The 23,289-nt window shown below is 40.0% G+C and overlaps 1 protein-coding gene and 2 long non-coding RNA genes across 3 annotated transcripts in view; 1 reads left to right on the plus strand and 2 right to left on the minus strand.

Moving 5' to 3' along the window:
- Positions 1-18,290: 18,290 nt before the first annotated feature.
- LOC121713887 lies at positions 18,291-18,937 on the minus strand. The gene is made up of 2 exons (XR_006032964.1): positions 18,888-18,937; positions 18,291-18,685 (listed from the first exon to the last, which is right to left on the minus strand). It is a non-coding gene; the product is annotated as an uncharacterized LOC121713887 (long non-coding RNA).
- Positions 18,938-20,619: 1,682 nt separating this feature from the next.
- The window catches only part of plekhg5b (pleckstrin homology domain containing, family G (with RhoGef domain) member 5b), an 82,296-nt gene continuing 79,626 nt past the window's right edge, over positions 20,620-23,289 (plus strand). The window contains exon 1 of the mRNA XM_042098853.1: positions 20,620-20,768. Within this exon, the coding sequence (XP_041954787.1) occupies positions 20,676-20,768 (93 nt within the window). The 5' untranslated portion in view covers positions 20,620-20,675. The remainder of the gene's footprint in view (positions 20,769-23,289) is intronic.
- LOC121713890 overlaps positions 22,640-23,289 on the minus strand; it is a 748-nt gene continuing 98 nt past the window's right edge. The window contains exons 2-3 of the long non-coding RNA XR_006032967.1: positions 22,951-23,132; positions 22,640-22,730 (exon numbers count right to left, since the gene is read on the minus strand). This is a non-coding gene — a long non-coding RNA (uncharacterized LOC121713890). The remainder of the gene's footprint in view (positions 22,731-22,950; positions 23,133-23,289) is intronic.

A 23,289-nucleotide genomic window follows, 5' to 3' on the forward strand; every position in this document is an offset into this window, starting at 1 on the left:
ATGATAATGTTGCAGTTAGAGAGAACTGTTGCATTCCGATGGTATAACTTTTGTTCACTTCCTCTTTGTTCTATTTAATATAGGCTATTCTTCTTTCTTGTTTGTGCGTAATTCTGCAAACACCAGACGGACGAATTGAAAAATAAGCTACGTTTGTATTATCTTTAGGTATGGCCTATTACATGGGCTATTAATAAGAATAACTGCCGGTGATCAGGGTACCACACCCAATAAATGCGCAACAGACTAATCCGGGCGGGCTAGAAACGTCTGTTGCTTCCACTATAATGCATACCTGTCAACACTCCCGTTTTTCCCGGGTTCTCCCGTATTTCAAGGTCATCTCCCAGCACCCTCCCGTTTTGTTATTTCTCCCGGAAAACTCCCCTAATTTGCATGGTCATCAAACTTCATTTTAAAATCATTGATCCATTCATTTTATTCTATTAGTCTGACATCCAAGTTGCCAGATTGTATATGAAATACACCCTACACATACACGATCACTTAGTTTCAATTTCAACCGTTTTCTCATAGGCTAAAACCTGGCAAAACCCAAATAAGGAAGCGGGTGCCGACTGCGCAGCCTGACTGCGCAGTACCTGCACTGAGACTGTCCTCATGGGCTGAAACCCAGACCTACAGGGTACCATACCTGCACTGTGACTGGAGCACCAAGGCTAATGGGTATGGCCATCAGAGTGCATACTCAACCATAGTAACAGCACACCATCACAGTGCTCATCTCTGGAGGCAGCCTTGAAATCAGTCCAAGGGCTCCACACCTGCAGTTAGGACTCAGTGTTAGTCTCGTCGTAAGCAAGCGGGCTATAGTTGAATGGCCTACTCCAGAACTAGCTGTTGTGAAATTGTTGGAATTTAATTGATTAACACATCACATAAACTGTTATTGAGTGTTGTTGATACACTGAACTTGTGCCCTCGGAACCAAATCTGACAGCAAGCAGCTTTGGAGTTTTATATACAGAGGATACATAACTGGCATGCGTAAGGTAATGGTAAGGTAAAAGCAACGACCGAAATGCAGTGTTGAGACACGTGTATGAAACGTATTACACACGTTTTCAAAACTCTGTGTCTATTTTTCAAAACTCCACACACAAAACCAACAATTGCTCACACAAAATGCAAAATGCCTCAAATCTCCAGCAAAATGGCACACAACATTCAACATGTCATAAACACATCTTTAAATCAAACATTCGCCTCACATTACAAACACTTTTGTCATAATATGACATTTTGGATACATCATGTACACACTGTTGCTCAAAACGCTCTTCTCTCTTTCATAGGCTTTATGTATTTCCATACAAGAATGAAAGTTACGGTATCTACAGAAAGAAGTTGAAATACACAGTAAAAATGCTAGCAATATTGAAACCAAAAAATAGTGATTTTTCCCAAATAATTTGCTGTTGTGAATACAGTATTTTACAGCCAACAAGAACAAAGCAAAGCAAAATACAATGACCACCAGATGTACATGGAGTTCTGGAAAAGCGGATTTTGCCTATGGAAATGACTGACTACTATCAAATTACTTTGTGTGTGTGTGTTTGTCTGTGTGTGTGTGTGTGTGTGTGTGTGTGTGTGTGGGGGGGGGGGGGGTTGTATATGTATTCATAGGTCTATAGAAAAATGTATTGGTAAATGTATTAAAATGGTACATAACTTGGGGAGACACAAAAATATATAAAAAGGTTTTACTGTACATAAAGTCAACTTTTTGTAGAACATTCCTTTCAAAGTATCTGCATTGGTTCTGAAATCCTATAGGGCCAGATTGAAAGGGTCCATACCTACATAATATGTAATAATATATCTACTGTATTCATAGGCCTATACTAAGGCAATGATTGGATGGTGTTCCGTAAAGTAATGAGTGTTTACACATGTGAAGAGAGAGAGTGAAGCACTGGTGATTTAGTGTGGCATTTTGATGGGTTGTGTTTGAAAAATGAAATCAAGTTAGGCCTACTTCCTGTTCGATTTTTGTGTGTTAAGTAAAAAAATTGTGTGTGGTGTTTTGCAAAATGTGTTTTAGTCAATTGAAAACTGAGTCAAACACTGAGTTCAATAACAGAACGTATTCTGTTACATTCGATAACAGACAGGTATTTATATATATGTTATTAACATTAATTATAATTATGACCGCCGCCATATAGGGATTGTCAACGTTTTTTTTTTGTTTTTTTTTTTCCGTCATCTACTTTCTGAATTTTTGGTCAACGATACCCGGGACACCGAACCAGCGGGGCACATGAAATTTGGTGGGTATGTAGCCCCATTAGACTTTTACGGAAAAGTTTTGTTTCGTCCCCGGGGGCCACTCCCCCCCCGTGCTGGGCCCCCCGAACCGCAAAAAAAGCAGTTTTTCCTAAATAACTACCTGAACCGTGGCACTGAGGATGAAGAATCTTTTATAGTATGTTGGTCTCAAGGGCCCACATCAATCTGGCCCATAATCACCCATTTGTGATTTGCACCCCCCGGTAAAAAATGAAAATGCAATATTATTCTGCTTTAATCACCCCTATCTTCAGTTAAGATGTTCAGAACTGCACCAAATTTTATGTGTATGATTGACCTGGCATTCTCTGGGGGTATGCCAAGTTTCGTAGAATTTCATCCATGGGGGGGTCTAAAAAAATTAGGTTTTGTGTACATTTAGTGACTGTACACTCATTGGCCTGTAGATGGCGGTGCACACATATACACATGCACACACACACAGGCACCCACATACTATCGGTATTAGAACGGCCGATACATAATTACAAATTTAGTAGCATTAAAAGAAAGCCAAAATAAATATTCATCATCATCATCATGGCTGCATTTCCAGTATTGGCGATAAGTAGTCGTTTGTCCACTAGATGGCCCATCGTTGCAGTGAGACGTAATTTTGTTGGAAGTTAAAAGTGGGTTGGAAAAACAATGGACGCTTCCTACAAGGACTAGTTTACCGCAGAGAACGTCTAAAAAGGATAGGATGATGTTCACATGAAATGTAATTCCCATTTCTTCTTGAAGCCGAAATAAATCTGAGGATGTTTATCGGACATGCTTGGTTTTTACTGCACGTTAATCTTATAATATCAATAAGAACCTAGGTAATGTTACCGTTAGCGTTGGTTGAGTGATGGAGGCCAATTTGATTGATTGCATTTGTAGAAAACTATAAATGCGGTTATACCAAGCAAATTGATAGCAGCACTGTAATTGTATCTTTCGACTGTCATTTGTTGCACGTGCTACAAAAATCATTCTGTGCAATGGAAGATTTACCAACGTTACACCGGTCTGATAGGCCTACAGTTTTGCCTATACATGCATGAGACTGAGACGCCTGTTTATTTTTGTTTTAAGTGCGTGCAGGGTGTGAGAGGGGAATCGATGTGCTTTGATTCCAGCTTGGTAGTTGTAGTCTGTGAAATTAAAAAGCACGTGTGAAGTATCCAAACAATGACACCTTCATTTCATTATGGCTGCTTTAGCAACACACCTTAAGCTACTGTGTAGTAGTGGGTCCCATTTAGAATCCGACAAACACGGGACGTCCCCCGGACCTCATGCCGACATTCACGACGTCCCCGATTGGTCCCGAACGTCATGTTCTCTAGCGGATGTTCCGGTGACCTTATTGACGTCCGGAGCAAGTTATCGTTTGGTTATTGCGTGACGTCCGGTGCAGGACTTTCTGGGGACGTCACCGTCAGGTCCCTCGGATGACATTTGCATTTGGTCATTTCAAATACCTCCTAAGGACCCGACAATAATGTTATACCGGGGACATGGGGGGGACGTTTGTTTATTCACACATGGCAGCGGAGTTGAGAGCGCTCTGGCTACCGCCTGCAGGACCATCTTTCAAAGTCGGTGACCATCTCTCAAAGTCTCGTGGACGTCTTTTAGACCTCCCGAACAGAGGTCCGCGGGATGTAAAGGGAACCCTACACAATGTTGAGGAGGTGTTCGCCAGGACACTTAGGGGACGTCGCCAGGACTTTATTTTGTTTACTGGGAAGTGGCTACTTCATTCGCGCTTTCCTTGACTCATGGAGCTGCGTGCATTTTATTACAACTTTTCGCCACGGTATGGCAGTTTAAATCCGCTTGATACTGTAAGGCGTAAGCCATTGGTTTCCAAAGGAGATTTTATTTGTGTCGCCAGCATAGCCTATTGACAATTTATGTTGTAAATAGGCCTACCTTATAAGCCTACCTGTAGCTTAGGGAAGCTAACATCTTTCTATTAGGATCTAGTTTGTTAGTTACAGTTTTGTCATAACTCCCTGATGCATTTTTGCATTTAGAATAGCCAGAGCGTGGATATCTCAATCGGAAAATTAAACAATATCGGGTGCCTATGGACTAGGCTGGGTGAACCCAGCCTGATCTGCCCGCTATTTATTTTTTGATTTCTTAAAAGATTGAGCTTGGTCTGGTGAAAGCCATTAAAATGTGTATGAACAGTCTAGCGACGCATTTCATCAAGGCCCATTTGGACATGTCAGTTATTTGCACCACTGGTTAGATGTAAAACAGCATTTCGTTTCAGACTACTGTTACTTAATTTGTGCATTAACAATAACGTTTCAGACTACTGTTACTTAATTTGTGCATTGACAATAAACTATTACATGAACTAAAGATTACTAAAATCTTATGTAGAAGAAGAAACATTCACAAAAAATCCATCCATCCAAAAATGACCTTTGTTTTTGATAGCTGTTGAAAACGGCATGGAACTGACAGAGATGTTTTTGTTTATTTATAAATAAATAAATAAATAAATAAATAACATTATGCCGATACCTTTTGCTTTTCCCAAATACAATGTAGCCTACAGGTGTAAGTGACCTTTCATCAATCCAGGTGCAATGGATGAACTGTGATGAACTGCCCTACTTGTAGAGATTTTAAAGGTTTTATAACAATGCTACATCTTCTTTGGCTATTCTACAATCTATTCACCTTTTCAGCACCAGTAGGCTACTTTCTGTGCAGCCGCACACACACACTCAGGCATGCCAAACAAGCATACACAAAAGTTTCAAGAGTGGGGGATGGAGTAAAATATGGAGACAAATTGAAGTGTGATTTATTTTCGCGGAACGGATGTACAGGACTGAGCGCCGGTCATATTTTGTACCGCTATGCGGTACATCTAGTTTCATAAATTGTTATTAAACATTCACGGCTAATTGTACTAATTGTTAAAAGGCCACGTGTAGGCCTTCTCTAAAGCTCACTTTGGATTAAGGGACAGCTACAGTATGCGGAACGAAATACATCTGGCGAGAGTCAGGTTATGAGCTTTGAGCCTCATCCGCCTTAGGACTTTTCTCGTTTTGTAAAAGTAGTTTTGATTTTTTCCCCTGTCTGCACTATGTCAAGTATATCCTGATGATATACTATCTTATGCTTACGTAGGCCTATACGCATCACAATAATGTTTGTTTCTTTGTAGTCCATGGCTATACCAGAGATCGATTGCAATGTATCCACTGAGGCAACAAAGTGCACCATACGTAATGTACCAGAAGATCATCTCAATGATCCTGATTGTGAACAGAACTGGTCTATCATGGAGGTAGGTGGATATTTAGGGAGCCAAAGGGTCGTGGTCAATCTGCAAGTTTAACAACTGTTTCTTAGTCGTCTAATGTTTGGCTTATTGTATTGTAAGAAATTAATCTACACACCGAAGGACCACCAAGACCCATACATCACCCCAATAGTGTATACACACGCAGGCACACACAAAAGATTTTCTTACTAGTCACAAACTCTTTTTTTGCTAGGGCGACACCACCAAAGCCATCGCAATGTACCCAGAAAAAGAATTGGACGGCTGTGCTTCCTCTGTCACGCATGACAGCGTGGTTTTGAAGAACCCACACAATCTAACTTGGGGTATGACTTGTGGCCAATATCAGGCAAGTAGATGCACTCATTTGGGTATTTATTGTTAAATCTCTATATGTATTTATCAAAACACTTAAATTTGATTCATGCCAACTTTATGCCTATTGATGACTTGTTGATTCATTTCAGGGTGACTATTCTGCATCATATGGTAAGTTCTGAGCTGGCACATGTATTGGACATAATATTGACAAATGTAATCAATTTATATGGCAAACTAAAACTGTAATTTGTTGCTCACGTAACCCCCTGTAGGCCTGATACCTCTTGATATCTAAAGAGGATTAAAATGATGCCACCTTAATATTATTTCACTTAAATCGGCTATATATATTTAGCTCAGACTTCATTGAAATTAAAGATATTTTCTGAACACTGCTCAGTGCGCTGTGTCTAAATGAACACTTAGGACGCATAGGTTCATATTTTAAAGTTCCAAAATTAAATGAATAGTCCACACAAACGAAACAATGTTCAAACCTCTGCAAATGGATCCAATAGGCTATTAATTATAACAAAGAAGACAAATTACACCAAAGTAGCCCTAATCTCACCTTGATAAACATTCATTATAACAAAATAGCATTGCTTCTTAGATAGCTATCATGAAAAATACATTGTATCTCAGCAGGCTTGTAGAAAGCATAATCCAGGAAATAGAAGTACCCCATATAACAATATTGATCAAATAGAACTATAATAGAAACAACAGTGTAAACTAGAAAAACATTTCCTGAAGGAAATACAGTGCATGAAAATGCAAAAATATGATGTAAAATATCATACAGAGTAAAAACAAACTATATTGGTTGCTAAGTAGATGAGGTTTAATATAGTTGGAATGACTGAACAGTTAAATAGGTGGATAGTTTAAATGGTTAAATTATTTAGGTAGATAGTTGACATTAACTGACAGTTGGAATGGCTCTAATGTTTGCTAGCAGTTATGCTAACTATGTTAACAAAGATAATAATGCTAACCAAGTTACTATGCTAACTAGCATGCTAACAATGTTCAAATGCTAACTATGCTAACCATGTGACTTAGCTAACCTAGCTAATCATTTTTAGTAGTTATGCTAACTATGTTAACTAACATGCTAACATGCTAACTATGTTAACCATGTGACTTAGCTAACTTAGCTAATCATTTTTAGTAGTTATGCTAACTATGCTAACTAGCATGCTAACTTTGCTAACCATGTTACTTAGCTAACCTAGCTAATCATTTTTAGCAGTTATGCTAACTAGCATGCTAACTATGCTAACCATGTGACTTAGCTAACTTAGCTAATCATTTTTAGCAGTTATGCTAACTATGTTAACTAGCATGCTAACTATGCTAACCATGTTACTTAGCTAACTTAGCTAATCATTTTTAACAGTTTTTCTAAAAATGCTAACAATGTTAACATGCTAACTATGCTAACCATGTGACTTAGCTAACTTAGCTAATCATTTTTAGCAGTTATGCTAACAATGCTAACATGCTAACTATGCTAACCATGTTACTTAGCTAACTTAGCTAATCATTTTTAACAGTTTTGCTAAAAATGCTAACAATGCTAACATGCTAACTATGCTAACCATGCTAACTAGCTACAGTGGGTAGGAGTCATAGTTGATGACAAGTAACAGTTACAATGGCTGAACAGTTAAAAAGTTCAGTAAGTTTAAAGGGTTAAACTGTTTAACAGTGAAATATTGTAGTGAGGACTTTTATTTTGAAACAGTTTTTGGCAGAGGAAGCAGTTGAACAGGATGTGTAGTCTTAATAGGGCCAGTTTGTATGCTTAAAGCCTGAGACTGGCAGTTGATCCAGGTGGCCTGAACACCTGCCATAGGATTCTAATTGCTTAACGGCTCTATTGTGATGTCATCAGCCCAAGTCTATGGGGACATTTTGAATAGTTTTTAATTAATAATAAAATGTATAAAAGTTATAAAGATGAAAAATACAAAGCCCAGATGTCCTAAGTAAGACATATACGTAACATAGTTTGAATGAAGTTTCTACGTTAAACGGTTGAAGCTGCATTAACTGCGTTAGAAGAAGAAGAATAAAATGCCTAGGAAGAACAATACAGTGCATTTTCATGCACTATAATAATAAGACTTTTGGAATAACAGTATAGTGCATTTTCATGCACTATAATAAGAAGAATCATAAGAATAAGAAGCCTAGGAAGAACAGTACAGTGCATTTTCATGCACTGTAATAAGAATCCTAGGAAGAACAGTATAGTGCATTTTCATGCACTATAATAATGCCATTTGTGTGTTTGTGTGTGTGTGTGTGTGTGTGTAGTGGTCCCCAGTGGAGATACTGTAGGTGCTGGCCAGAATGATCAGGCATCAGGTTAGTGTTGATGAAGTCATTTTTAATTTGATTTAATTTAATTGTACTTATAGAGCGCCAAAACATTACACGTCTCATGGCGCTTTATAGAGTGTTAGACAATCAGAGAAAAAACAGAAAAGCAAAGAAAAGAAGGCCCATGGGTAACCGGGGAACAGGGTAACAGGGGAACAGGGTAACAGGGGAAAAACTCCCTAGAATTGGAGATACATATAGGAAGAAACCTCAAGCAGATCCACGACTCAAGGGCCTGACCCATCTGCCTAGGGTCAGTTACAGGACAGTAAGGTCTGTATACATGACAAATGCATAAGTTAGTCAGGTGTAGAGAATAGAACGTTTAAAGCCACCTGAGGTGAATGTTACAACAGGTGGGATGGTTCCATGTCCGGTATGAAAATGCATGAATCCTAATTCAGCTGTAGACTCAGCTGCAGCTCATGTTCTGCTTTTCAAGGCTTTTCACTCAGGCCATGACATATGTATGACAATATCCAAAAGACCAAAAGACCTTAGAACTGTCAGTTCATTCTAACAAACGCTAATCAACCATTTTTATGTTTTGTTTATTCTGCAGTGATAATTGTGTCTGTCTGTATCCCACTGGTCATTCTGGTTCTGGTTGTGGCTCTTTTGTATTTGTATCTGTCTAGGTGAGTATAGTCTGTATGAAACGTGTGCACTTGAAATACCAGTGTTCATAGGAGTTGTCTCATTCAGTTTAAGTTTGTCAATCTAAGTATCTGTGAATTTATGGCATGTGTTTAGTGATTTGTGAAGTAAATGGCTACAGATGTCACTCATGCTGTGTAAACACATTTTATATGACCTTGATTATTTTAGAAAGTGCAAGGAACCTCAAGAGACAGAGGAACCTCAAGAGTACAGAATGGTGAGTACCGTGCTACACTGTGCTTATGCTCTTCTTAACATTGTTACATCCTGGCTCAGAACGTAACAAAAACCAAGGAGGACACGGACACGAAATTGCCAAAATAATTAAAGAATTTACTTCAACAGAAGGAAAACTATATACAACCGCCACAATGTATGGGTTAGTCAGTAGATCAGTAGTGTTAAGCAGTGTCGGCATGCAATGTTAGAATAATGCAGAATGAATGTATGAAAAGAAATCAAATACAAGACAACTCATAACGAAAGGCAAACGGCAGACGTGCGTCTGGAGTCACCAGCCATTAGCAGCACGCGCGCCATATTGTCAAAGTCCGGCCTTTTTAAAGGCAGCAAATCAGGTGCGGCCTTAACAGGCGCCAAAGCCACGCCTACAGGCGCTCGCAGGAGCAACAGCAGCGCTCAGAGTCGTCACAACATCCAGAAACATTAAGGCTACAGATGTTAATATTACCACCTTAAACGGCTCTATTGTTGCCAGGGTAACTGAATATAAATATATTGGGATCTGGTGTGATGAGAAACTCACTTTTCATTGTCATATATCTACTCTCACAGATAAACTGCGACAGGATTATTTTATAGACACAGATCAGGTCTAGGAAAAGTAGGAAATGGATTGTTAAAGTTGTTTTTATGTCAGTACTAGACTGTTTTTCTAATAACATACACATTTCTAAACTATAATAGCAAAAAGGCGGTAATGGGTTGTTGTAAAGCTTCTTTGAGCAAATGAATAACTACTCATTGTGCTGACTTAATGGAACCAAAACATGGAAGGACCTCTTCTCATGAAGGCAAATCAGTACTTCTTTTTTATCTGTGGTCATATTATGGAGTCGCATGTCGTAGTGATAAGGCAGAGGCCTTCTAAAGTGCACCCTTTGGCTCTAAAATTGAAATGACGAAGCTTTTGCTTTCTTTCCCACAGGTTCCCCAAGCTCCACCATTTCCCCAAGATGTCGGGCTCTGAACAAAATGGCGTCAGTGCTTGACGTTTACTTCCTTGCTTTTGGAGTCGTGTCTATGTGTGCATCCTCTGCCTTCTGACACCCTTAAAATCCTTCCGAGCACGTCATCATCAAGCAATATGGATCGTTTCAATATCAATCAACTGGCAACTCCCACACTCAGGTCTACAAAGTTATTACTCCAAAGTTTGAGTATTTAAATTTTACTTTAAAGCACACCTACCCAACTTTAATTGTAAACTTGTCTCAGAAACCAGGGGCCTATTGCACAAAAGCAGAATTAAGACATCCGGGATAAGTTACTGAGCCGCGCTCAATGAATCCAAAACAAGAGCGTACAGGCTTAATTGGTTGCACAACGAGCAAGCCAGGATGAGCAGACACGGATTCATCAAGCCAGGTGAAACCTATCCTGGATAAGTGTGCGCTCACGGCTCCCTCAAATAGACCCCGCCACCGATCCCAGATTCACTGATTCACCATGGCAACTAGAGCGGCTTCATTGCTTCTTCTACGGTGTGAAGTAGGTAGCGATAGCCTTTTCACAACAGCAACAAACAGCAACACCTCTGTTTAGGAGAACATTGCAATTAGTGCCGTGACCACCACGCGCAAAATGGTTAGGCACTCCCGTGAAGTCACATTGTCGCATGACAGGTCGGGAATGGCGATATGTAAAAGTTAATTAATGATCACAAAAGTTTAAATAATCACAGTGGGTCTAGGTATATGTGATAACAATGTGTAGTGGGCAGTGGAATAACTATTGGTTTCCATTTGTGGTGACTGCTGACTGAGATAAGGGATGAGATTAAATACTGTAGATCCTGGAACTTAGCCTAGTCTGGAGCAGGCTAGCTCCACAGAATAAATCGCCATGGTAACTTATACCATAACATATCCTGCTGCCCCCTATCCCGCTTTTGTGCCAAGATATATGTAACCAAGATATCCCGGCTTAATCCCTTATCCTAGTTTTGTGCAATAGGCCCCTGTTGAGACTCAAGCATGTGTATGTAAACAGTCTGCATTCTATATAGTGTAATTTATGTGCCAATCAAACGTGGGTTTATCTGTATAAACACCATGTTATCACCCTTCTGGATGAACCGTATATGATGTACAAGCCAATTTGTTCTATTTGCAATAGTCTACCACCTGCAGCTTTCCCTGTGTGTTGTAAAACTTTGTTGTAAACAGCTAGGAAGTGGGATGTGTGAATGAAGGATTATGCACAATTGATCACTTAGGCACACTATTATGCACAATTGATCACTTAAAGATCTTTCAAGAAGGTTACCATTTCCTTTATTCCAGTGCCATCTAGTGGACAACATCAAAAGGTCTTTTCTGTCTTTTCCTTTAAAAAATCAGTGTGGGCTGAATTTGATGAATGTTGATGATAACTGTAATGTTCTTAATGCCACTGTGTGTAGATTTCTCTCATATTCTTTCACATTAACGTCCAAGGAAGTTAGTGTCCAAGTCACCAAGGAATAACTATTTCATAGTATTACTTCACTGAGATGTGTTGTGGTCATGTGAAATATTTGCTGCACAGCTCAATACATTTTCTAGAGGGTGGTCAAATAGCACTGTTGTTACCTTGCCTAGTCTTAACTATGACATGTTATGTTTGTCTGTTTGTTTATCTGGAATGTCTGAAACAGATTTTGGGTTTGGATTTGTGTCAAACTGCAACTCTTGAATGCTGGGATTGATCACTTAAGCACTTATGTCAACAACTTCAAATATTTTACAATAACAGAATGAAGAAATCCCACATAACTGAAAAAAACCAAGGCTTGACCAAGCATGGATATTATGTTTTCTAAATTATTGTGCCCAATTCTGCACTTGGTAAATGTTGTGTTCTGTACAGACTGGGAGATGAAAAGCTGCTGCTATGAAGTCCTAAAACACTTGAAAATGGTTCCGTTACTGAACTGAATCAGAATTCCACAATTGGTGCACCTGTCACTCTCTGTATGTGCCTCCTATGACACGCACAGTTTGTGTGTGTACTGTATGTGTGTTTATATGCCTCCTATGTGTCGCACAGTGTGTGTGTGTGTACTGTATGTGTGTTTTTTTATTGCCTCCTATGTGTTGGTGTGTGTGCGTGTGCGTGTGTGTGTGTGTGTGTGTGCCTCCTACCTGTTGTTGCACAGTTACAGCTCCCAGCATATTCATGGTAATCCACAGGCAACAGGGAATTATTCCTGACAACAGGACTAGCAGCTTCCCCGACCAACATCCCATTTGAATTTACTTTACCAGTTCACCCTTTACAACAGTGTCCTGCGCTGTGTGTTTATTCTGCAAACAATAAACAGATGACTGTTCCATCCACTTCAGGACATCTTGTTTGTTGTTGGTCAAAAGCTCCACCTCATACCATGAAGTAGTATGTTAAGATCTAGATGCCAAAAAAGAGATAAAAAATTCAGAAGATTCCTTTACTTGTTCAGCAGGTCAGAAATCAAGTCCAAGAGAGAAACGTCTGTGACAATTACTAAACTATTGTAGGCAGCAATAGTTTCCAATAGGAAGCGAAACCAAGTTATCGCAACATGTGATAAGCACCAAAGATTTTGAGGACCCCCACTAGTATGCTGATGAAAGGGAATGGAAATGGGGAACCTCAGGTCTGAGTCCAGTATGGTCTAGTCAGTGCTGTCACAGTCCAGTAATGGTCAGTCAGTGCTGTCACAGTCCAGTAATGGTCAGTCAGTGCTGTCACAGTCCAGTAATGGTCTAGTCAGTGCTGCTGCTGCTGCGGTAACATTCTCTCACACTGGTGTGACTCAATGTGTCAAAGTCCTGATCTGCAGCAGAGCTCACAAATCCCTCCATACGTGTGTTCAGTTGTCTGGTCTGTTCTGAACTACAGTATGGACGTTTTGGCCATGCCTGAAAAATGCTATCGTTGATAGCTCAGGAGACAAAGATGTGATCTACTACAGAAACAGGTTTAGACAGACATGAGATCATGAGATGGTAAAAATATGTGTTAGCTACCTCTGTCCAGATTTGAACAGTCCTTTTGTCACAGGCTAGTTAATTGCACTGCTGAAGATTTAGGCTGTCTGTGTAGTGGAGGTAAAATTGAGATACCTAAACATCAGAAAAAGTGAGCATGATTTGTGACTCTCTTGATATCTCCTTACCTGAAGCCACTAACAAATGTATTTCTGGACTAAGGTTTATGTGCAATAGACACCCCCCTGACCAGTGATAACCTATCTGCATAACATCTTGGTGCCGCATTCCTTTACAGAATGCACCTCTTCACCTTTGTATCATGCCCCAGGTAGATAAAGGTGTCCTAGTAGACCAAGCAATAAGATGCTGCACATTTCTATGCATGCAGACAGCCAAGACATAACATGTGCCATGTTGTAACATGTGACATTACAGTCATTCTTCACATGATTCCCATCATTTCCTTTTCAAATGATCGGTTCTAAGACAGACTGTCTAGGAGGCAGTTTTACATCAGTTTATGGTTTAATTTGTGGTAAACGAGAAGATTGTTTCGCCTTCTTAGTTCCTCAATATTGGTACACAATCAGGGGAAGCACTTAAGTTTCAAAAAGCCTAAAAATGAAACCTCTTCAAATATCATTCTTTATGTTTTTTTGTTTGTTTGTTTGTTTGTTTGTTTGTTTGTTTGTTTGTTTCATCTTTACCATTGAAAAATGTTTTATGGCAACCGGTCACTGACAATTCTTAGAGAGTGGTTAAGTGCAACCCTATTTCCCAAAAAGTTTGAAATAGCCAAAAAGGAAGGGTCAAGCGTGGTGAGAGCAAAAGGGGTTTATCATGATCAGTTTGCCTTTTAAAATGATCCATTTGGAGCAGACAGAATGTGCTGTTGGAACATAAAATGGTTGCTGATAATGGGCCTTGTAGACTTTTGTAGCCATTGCACTAAACATCAGATCCAGGCTACATCTTCATAAGTAAACAGGAATAGTTTTTTGATACAATATTACTAATAATATGTAATACACTTAAAGACACCTGTAGGCCTAACAGTTTTTTGACCTTAACAAAACATTTCCAAAATCATTTTGATGGCACATACAGTAACCACCAGAATTGATGCTGGACAGATGGCAGACTGGCAGACCAGTGTTTAAGTCTCGTGTTTAAGGGCTCACTCACACTATGCCATCCATACCGTACCTGAGTATGTTTGTACGCCCCAAGTAGAATAACGATTGCAGCCTGTTGTTTGTGTCTGGATTGTAAAATGAAGAACATTTCGTTTTTTTTTTTGGCAGACACATTTATCCAAAGTGGCTTAAAGCAATAACATTTAAGCATTTTTAACGTTTAATCTACAGAACTACAGCTGCAGCAATAGAATAACATTTACTATGCAGGGGAGACTATAGCTATAGGAATTACCACTGCATCTGCCAATACCAGTACTAGAGGATAGGAGTGCCTACATATGGAGTATTAATCAAGTATGGCAGGAGGAGAAGTGGAAGAGGAGGGGAGAGAGGGATGAGGAGAGGAAGGAGGTGGAGGAGAGAAGAGAGGGATGAGGAGAGGAAGGAGGTAGAGGAGAGAAGAGAGGGATGAGGAGAGGAAGAAGGTAGAGGAGGAGAGAGAGGGATGAGGAGGTGGAGGAGGGAAGATAGTGGTAGGTGTGTGTTAGGTGTGTGTGAGGTGGTCAGAAGTGCTAGGAAAAGAGTTATTATTGGAAGAGTTGTCTTCAAGAGTCTTTTGAAGATAGAGAGGGACACCCCTTCTCTGGTGAACATCATTTTTATAAGGGCTTGTGTTACGGCTTAAGTGTTTAATTTGGCAAAAGATCTGACATATTCCTATTCTGCTATTTGGGTGTAGTATTGTGTTACCTGTGTGTAGTGCTTTGAAAAAAGGCCCTGTTTTAAAATGGGGAAAAAACCTGGTTTGTTTTGTTTTGAGCCATGTTGCTGGCATCACATTCAAAATGTGCTTTTCCATGGAGTAGTCAAATTGGTCATTTGATATGTTGGCTATGTCCTTTTTACAGATTAATATGGGTTTACGGGATTTGTAAAAGATCACATTCTGTTTTTATTAGCATTTTACACAATGTAGCTAAGGTAGAGGTGCGCACATCCAAAACGCAGGTGCAGGACAAAAGGGTCAAACAATCAAAAAACAAAATTGAATGTCCGCACACTTGCTCCCGTTTTGCTTTTTCTTTAATTTCACCAAGTGAACGTTTTTGAGCTACACGCTCTTCATCAGACTTGAATCAAGATAGACACACGTCATACTTATTAGGTAGAAAGGGTCACATGGTACATCAATCAAGTTCTAATTGGAAGGCACACCCACTGCAGAGAGGTGCATCCCAAAGTACCAATAGACATCCACAAATATTTTTCACCACACTACATCAGTCTCTACCAAATATACAAAAAATACAGAAAATATATACATATACACATATATACATACATACAAACATAAACACATATTTTGAAGTTCTTTCTAAAACACGTCTTAGAGTGTACAAAGAAGTCTATTCAGAGTACTTGACATAGCATCAGGCCCTATGGCCATCATAATTTCAAGTAAGCATGATAAGGTGTCTATATAATCACAAGGTTACTATTTTTATCCAGGAGACTACAATACAGCATCATGTTAAAAAACTCACCAGCATGTTCCGAAGGTTTGGTTGTCTTTTGTAGACCACACACGGTGGTGTACTTTGAAGCTTCTGATAGAACCACAGGTCTTTATGTTTTAATAGCATTCCACTGAGTGAGGGCTTTAACTGGAAATGCTGACTGACCAGAGGTTGTACAGCGGAAGGGTGCAGTGCAGGTATGTATGGAAGCTATTCTGGCGGATCTTACAGAGCTAGCAGATAGACACAATCATGTAAACAGGTGGGAGCCAAGCCATGTAGAATTGTGTATACTGTGCACAGATTTGAACAACTGTTTTGAACAGATTTGAAATTGTGTTTCTCCAGAATCTTACAATGATGGTGCCTGAATGGCTTTTTGTCAACTACTTTTAGAGCCTGCATGTAAAAAGATTGTATAGATTTAGTGGTTGTTTCACGTGCTTGCCCCCAACAGCTGATGCAGTAAGAAATGAGAAACAAATGAGGGCATGCATAAATATCTTGGCAGCTTCCATGGGGAGGATCGGATCTGTTTAACATTGGCCAGATTGTATTCAATTGTTTTATTCATTTTTTGATGTGTCTTTTAAAACTAAGATTTGAGTCTAAAGTGACACCAAGATATTTAAATTGATTCACTGTTGTAATGGGTTCACCTTTAATGACAATTGATCAAGCCACTCAGTCACACCTTCCATAGTCAGTTTCCCAGCTGCTAGCTGAGCTGTCTTTTGCATGAGTGTATAACACTGTCAGAGTCAGATCTGAAGTGTGGAATCGTGTGGTAACCACTCCAGTTCATTTTGAGACGCAGGAGTTGATTCCCACTCCAGTTCATTTTGAGACACAGGAGTTGATTCCCACTCCAGTTCATTTCTCACTCCAGTTCATTTTGAGACGCAGGAGTTGATTCCCACTCCAGTTCATTTTGAGACACAGGAGTTGATTCCCACTCCAGTTCATTTTGAGACACAGGAGTTGATTCCCACTCCAGTTCATTTCTCACTCCAGTTCATTTTGAGACGCAGGAGTTGATTCCCACTCCAGTTCATTTTGAGACGCAGGAATTCCCAGCTGCCACTGTTGTGCCCTTGATCAAGGCACTTTACACCGAGGTAGACTGAAGAGGGACGCCCCTGCTCTGGTAGAGTGCACAAGTGCATCACACTGAGGATGTATCGGATGATATGGTAGAGTGCACAAGTGCATCTCCAGACACTGAGGATGTATCAGATGATATGGTAGAGTGCACAAGTGCATCTCCAGACACTGAGGATGAATCAGATGATATGGTAGAGTGCACAAGTGCCATCAGACACTGAGGATGTATCAGATGATATGGTAGAGTGCACAAGTGCATCTCCAGACACTGAGGATGTATCAGATGATATGGTAGAGTGCACAAGTGCATCACACTGAGGATGTATCAGATGATATGGTAGAGTGCACAAGTGCATCTCCAGACACTGAGGATGTATCAGATGATATGGTAGGGTGCACAAGTGCTATCAGACACTGAGGATGTATCAGATGATATGAGAGTGCAGAGAACATGCATATAGCTGACATATGTAAGTCACTTTGGTCAAGAAGTGTCTGCTAAATGTAATGTAATAATGCACATCCAACAGAGGTGCTGCCTGGAGGAAAACTAAGTTCAGAACACTGACACACGTGTCAAACCTCTACGTTTTGTTAAGCACGTAACAGAATGTGGACTCTCCGTTAGAGTTCAGAATATATCAGATGGTGTCAGGCTGTGGTGTGAATGGGAATGAAATTACATCCATTATACTTTGTATTCCTTGTAGATTTTAATCATTTAACATAATTGATTACAATATATATACATTTTTCACAAAATGTAAGAATTCATAATTATGTGATATTTAATTTAAATAGTCTTACATATTGTATTGTAAGTTTTAGCTGCCAGAAAAAAAACTGAAAATATTTTCTTTAGCTCGTTATTTATTAAAATCCATCAGAATTTCATTGTGCAGATTTAATTCATATGCTATAACATTTGCTGAAATAAAAACAACACTCCAACCTAATCTAACACTACAATGCAAGGATATCTTGTAATGATCACTGTGCTATTATTTACATGCTGCTCTCTGCCAGGATTAAGGCCATCACGTTATACAAATTACAAATAACTACTGTAACTATTGTAACTGAACTTTTGTGTTACAGCGTTTGGAATTTAGTCATATACGAAGAGTGTCATTTCTCACAGTGTGGCATACACTTAGCCAACATCTGGAGGATTGTAATTTTGACAAACTCTTGTAATTTCACGTTATTTGAACATTACAATCTGTTAAACATTTACCATTTAATGATAACACAAAAACATACTATAATGGCGTCAAAAATACCTTCATTGTTCAGGTCCTATGACTTGAAACCAAGTTTTTTCTTGACATCAACTTTAGATTTCAACAATTTCACCAGATCTTTGGCATTCATGCGAGAATTGGGTTTAAATCTTAACAGTGGTTTCAAAATGTCATAAAGAGTAGGCTCTAGTTTATCCAGAGCATGAGGACGCTGCTTTTTATAAAGAAGCTCACGTATTTTTTGCTGGTTATTGCTTGGCCAAGGTCTAGAGTTTGTGAACATCTCCAGAAGAGTGATGCCAAGAGACCACATGTCTGACATGGTGCTGCATTTCTTACACTCTACTATGCACTCTGGGGCCATGTAGGGAGGGGTTCCTCCCAGAGGGCCATAGTAACTCCCTGTTTTATCAGTTCCTGTTGTCGTTGAGATGGTTTCTTTGCAGTTCGCCAAGCCCCAATCAGTGTGAGAGGCCTTTCTGTCACCTTCTGAAATCTTAAAACAACAATGACAATGAACAAACAACTCCCAACAAGGTCAGCTTAAATTACCAGTATTCTGTGAATGGCATTAAACCTGAAATGCTTGAGCATGAAAATTAAGCTTTGAATATTAGTAAACCTACAGTAGATTCTTTAATTATTAAGCTTAGCCAATAATGATTTCCTTTGATCCCATTTGAAACATACTTACTGACCATTATGTTTGCAGGCTTCAGATCTTGGTGGATGATCTGTTTTCCATGTACAGTATGTACTCAACAGCCATAGCAATCTCTAAAGCTACAAACAGCTTGTCCTCGTACTGTATCTGAAAGTGTAATTAAACAATGTTTTTAACAAATTGTTATTATAATGTATTACATGTTTAAGCAATATGAGTGGGAGTGGGGTTGGTAAAGGATATCCCCGCGGCTGTAATTCAGCCGTAGGGACGAGGGCCAAAGGGCCTTTACCAACCCCACGACCACAAGTAATATTATTATATAACAGTTCCATTACCAACTAATTTAGTTTTAAGATACAACATTTTGTTTTCTTTCGTTTATTTTGTTTGTTCATCCTCCACCCACAAAAATAGTTCTAATCTTAGCCTTGTCATGTCCTGTTGCCAAGCAGCATGAACTCCAGTAACTAATCCAGTATGGCGGAGCTAACTCTAAAACGGTAGTATTTCTGTATTAATAACAAATAAGTTCAGGGTTTGTATCCTTATATTTTGGAAAAGTTTGCAAGAACTAAACAAACAAAACAAACACATTACATTTATGTAGCGCTTTTTTTCCTTGAGACTCACATGGATGGGGGCACGTCACATGGATGGGGAGACCTCACTAGTAACAACCACCAATGTGTAGCACCCACCTGGGTGATGCACGGCAGCCATTATGCGCCAGAACGCTCACCACACACCAGCTTGAGGTGGAGAGTGAGGGAGTGAATGAGCCAATTACAGTGGGGGATGATTAGGGGGCCAGATGAAATGAGCCAGGTTGGGAATTTAGCCATGACACCGGGGAACCCCCTACTCTTTGGGATAAGTGCCATGGGATCTTTAATGACCACAGTGAGTCAGGACCTCGGTTTAACGTCTCATCCAAAAGACGGCATCTCCTACAGTGCAGTGTCGCTGTCACTGCACTGGGACATTGGGATCGATCTTTTTTGGCCAGAGGGAAGAGTGCCACCTACTGGCCACAAACCAACACCACTTCCAGCAGCAACCTAGTTTTGCAAGGAAGTCTCCCATCCAAGTACTAACCAGGCCCACACCTGCTTAGCTTCAATAATTCAGCTAAGAGCGAGCACTATTAAATGTAAAAACTGCATCTATTAACCAAAAAATATGTTTGAGGTCATTGTAAGGGGGCGAGCGGTACCCCGTGTGCGGGTGAGGCCAGACTGGACAGTTGAGGGTGAAAGAGGCAAGGGGGCAACCGTGTGCAAAAATAGTTCTTGGGTTTTATTTCAAAAATAGTGCAATTCCAAAATTATTCAATAGTGCCAAATGCCAACAAACTAACCAAAATAAGAAAAAATGTAATAAATATCCAAAAAAAAAGTCAAAAAGAATAATAGACGCTATTAATGCTGGCTACTAGCCCCGATACATACGGCTGAGCATCGTCTTGCAAAGCAAACAAAATACAAGAATACAAAAACGGCATTGGCAAAGAATAGCAGGCACTTACAGCAGTACAGCACATAGCTCCTCTCCTATCGCTCTCCCTACCCAGACTGAGGTACCACCATATAACCCCACCTGTTACCCTAAGCTTGGACCAATCAGAAACGGCCCATACCATTTAACAAAACAGTAATCATCCCCCCAAATAAAGTATTTACAATGGCCATAACAATAAAGAAATCAAAGTAAACATAATAACAATGTTCCCTCACCCACATAATATCATCACATAATCCCAAAAGGAAAAATAAACATTCATAATAAACCAAAATAGATCTGACCCCTCTACCCGAGTAGAATGCTTGTGACCGTGCTTCCGACGGCAGGTAGAAAAATACTCCTCCCACAGCAAGCGCGCTTTTGCTATGGAGAGGCTGGGGCTGAGAAATGGGTGAGTGCTTTGAGGTTTGTGTTTGAAACTAGGTGAGGGAAATACTGGCGAAACATGTGTGTAAATAAAACATGGTAGTGGGTACCTACACTACATGTTGGCGATGGTGTTTTGTTGCAAAGTATGACGGGGGGGAAATGATTAGTGAATGTGTTTAGCTATCGCGGGCTCTGTGTTTGAAAACGCCAAAAGCGCACCGCTTCCCTAATGGCGTTAGCGCAACAAACATTTCCCGACTCCTCCCCCCAAAGTTCAAACACTTCCCCGTTGTCTTTCCCCAATCCCACAGTCATTCAATCACCGTCCATAATCACAACAATGTCCATAAACATTCCGGTGAGATTCGTGTATGTGTGTGTGTGTGTGTGTGTTTGTGAACCGAGTCTCTGTCTCTCCTCCCTGCGCAGGCAGAAAATCAAATCTGCCGCGGAAAGTATCAAACACTAACCTGACCGTAGCCAGATGAATGTCGTTCCGCTTAGCTCCGCCTAGCTTCACTCACATCCATCTGGGACCTCTTCCATTGAGAGTGATTTCTCCAACCAACTTTATGGTTTAGCCAATCAGGACGCAGGGCGGGAGTTTCATAGATGTGACATAGCGTAGAAGCGACTGTGAGTCTGTTATTAGCGTCACGGGTTGGCTTCGATGTGAGTGGTTGAAGTAGCACGTCAATAGATGACGGACAAGTGGCTTATTCAATCATATGCAAGCATTTTTTGATTAGGCCCAGCCTTCTGAAGCAACACTTCAATGGATCGGTTCCAGATGGATGAGTGGAGCTAGGCGGAGCGAAATTCATCTGGCTATTGCCAGGTTAATCAAACACACGCTACTCGATAAAGAGTTCCCAGCGTAGCGCGTGAGGAGGGGGAAGTCACCTCCTCACAGTCATATATAAACTATCTGCCACACCAGGGTGACATTATGGGTGTGGGCAGCCATGGCCTACTGGTTAGTGCTTTGGACTTGTAACCGGAGGGTTGCCGGTTTGAACCCCCACAGTAGGCACGGCTGAAGTGCCCTTGAGCAAGGCACCTAACCCCTCACTGCTCCCCGAGTGCCGCTGTTGTTGCAGACAGCTCACTGTGCCGAGATTAGAGTGTGCTTCACCTCACTGTATGTTCACTGTGTGCTGAGTATGTTTCACTAATTCACGGATTGGGATAAATGCAGAGACCAAATTTCCCTCATGGGATCAAAAGAGTATATATACTTATACTTATGAAGTTGTTGCTCTCTAGAATGAATGGAATAGTGGTGTTAGATAATTCAATGCAATATGCGGAGTGATTACTAGCGGTAACAAGTGGGGATGTCCTGGGACACCTGCACTTGTGATGACTCATGGAATGTCTCTCATCCAATCAGAAATGAATAAATAGCTTGACCGGAACTACACTCTTAAAAAGGAAAAGTCAGGGCTATCCAATTGATCAAACCATATTATGTTACAAATACATAAAAGGGTTTAGTTTTGAATGAAACAACCTTATTGTGTTCAAATAGTCATTGAGTAATCCATTTTTCTAATTGAATCTCGCAAGGTAAGCGTATATACTAGGAAAGAAAGGAAAAGAGGGTTTGTCACAATTACTAAACCACAAAACAGGAAATTAGAGACTCATGTTTTTCTTTCGACATATTTTGCCACAGAAATGACTTTATCCAACAGAATCATGTAAGATCAACGTGATGCACCTAAGTACTGAACCAGTAAGGGAATTTAACACACGGGATGCCTTGGTGTCACCATTGCATTGTGTTCCCATTGGGTTTCAGTGTAACTGTATAATGATTGCTATTATTACTTATATATTTAGAGAGAACATGCCTCACCTTGATGGGAGTGTCTTTATAAAGAACCTGATGGCACCATGGATGTACTCATTAGCAATGAGCATCTGGGTCTCACTTTTGGCTACAGCCATCATCCGCACAATGTGGGGGTGAGACAAACGCCTGAAGAAGATTTAATGTGATCTTTTGTCAATATTTAACAAATGTAAATTAATCATGTTTACAGTGTACTTCCTGTATAAAGGTGATGTTTAGTTTATTGTCGTTGCATGCTTGTACAAATAAAAATAGACTAACTATACAATCTACTGACTGACCAAACAATTATGTTTAAATTACATACATAAAGCCTACAGACACACACACACACACACACACTTACAAAGGTATGAGAAACTCATTTGTGATGACTGAACTATCTCCAATAGGGATGATCTTTACAGCAGCAGGAGTTCCCTGGTATGAGCCTTTGTAAACTGCTCCATATGATCCTCTTCCAATGCAATTATCGTTGTTCACGGTTATTGTAGATACATCCACAAAAGTGAACAATTTTAAGGTGGTCTACAAGTAAGAAACCATGTTAAAAGTTGTAGGTAAATGTAACCTTTTATGAATACAATAAATTGAACCAAACATAAAATACAACATTTAACATGAAACAATCACAAATATTTGACTGATTTGAAGTTGCTTTATGTCTGTGAATGCCGGGTCTCAA

Source organism: Alosa sapidissima, chromosome 7 (assembly GCF_018492685.1).
Source record: "Alosa sapidissima isolate fAloSap1 chromosome 7, fAloSap1.pri, whole genome shotgun sequence".
NCBI classification, from domain to species: Eukaryota; Metazoa; Chordata; class Actinopteri; order Clupeiformes; family Clupeidae; genus Alosa; species Alosa sapidissima.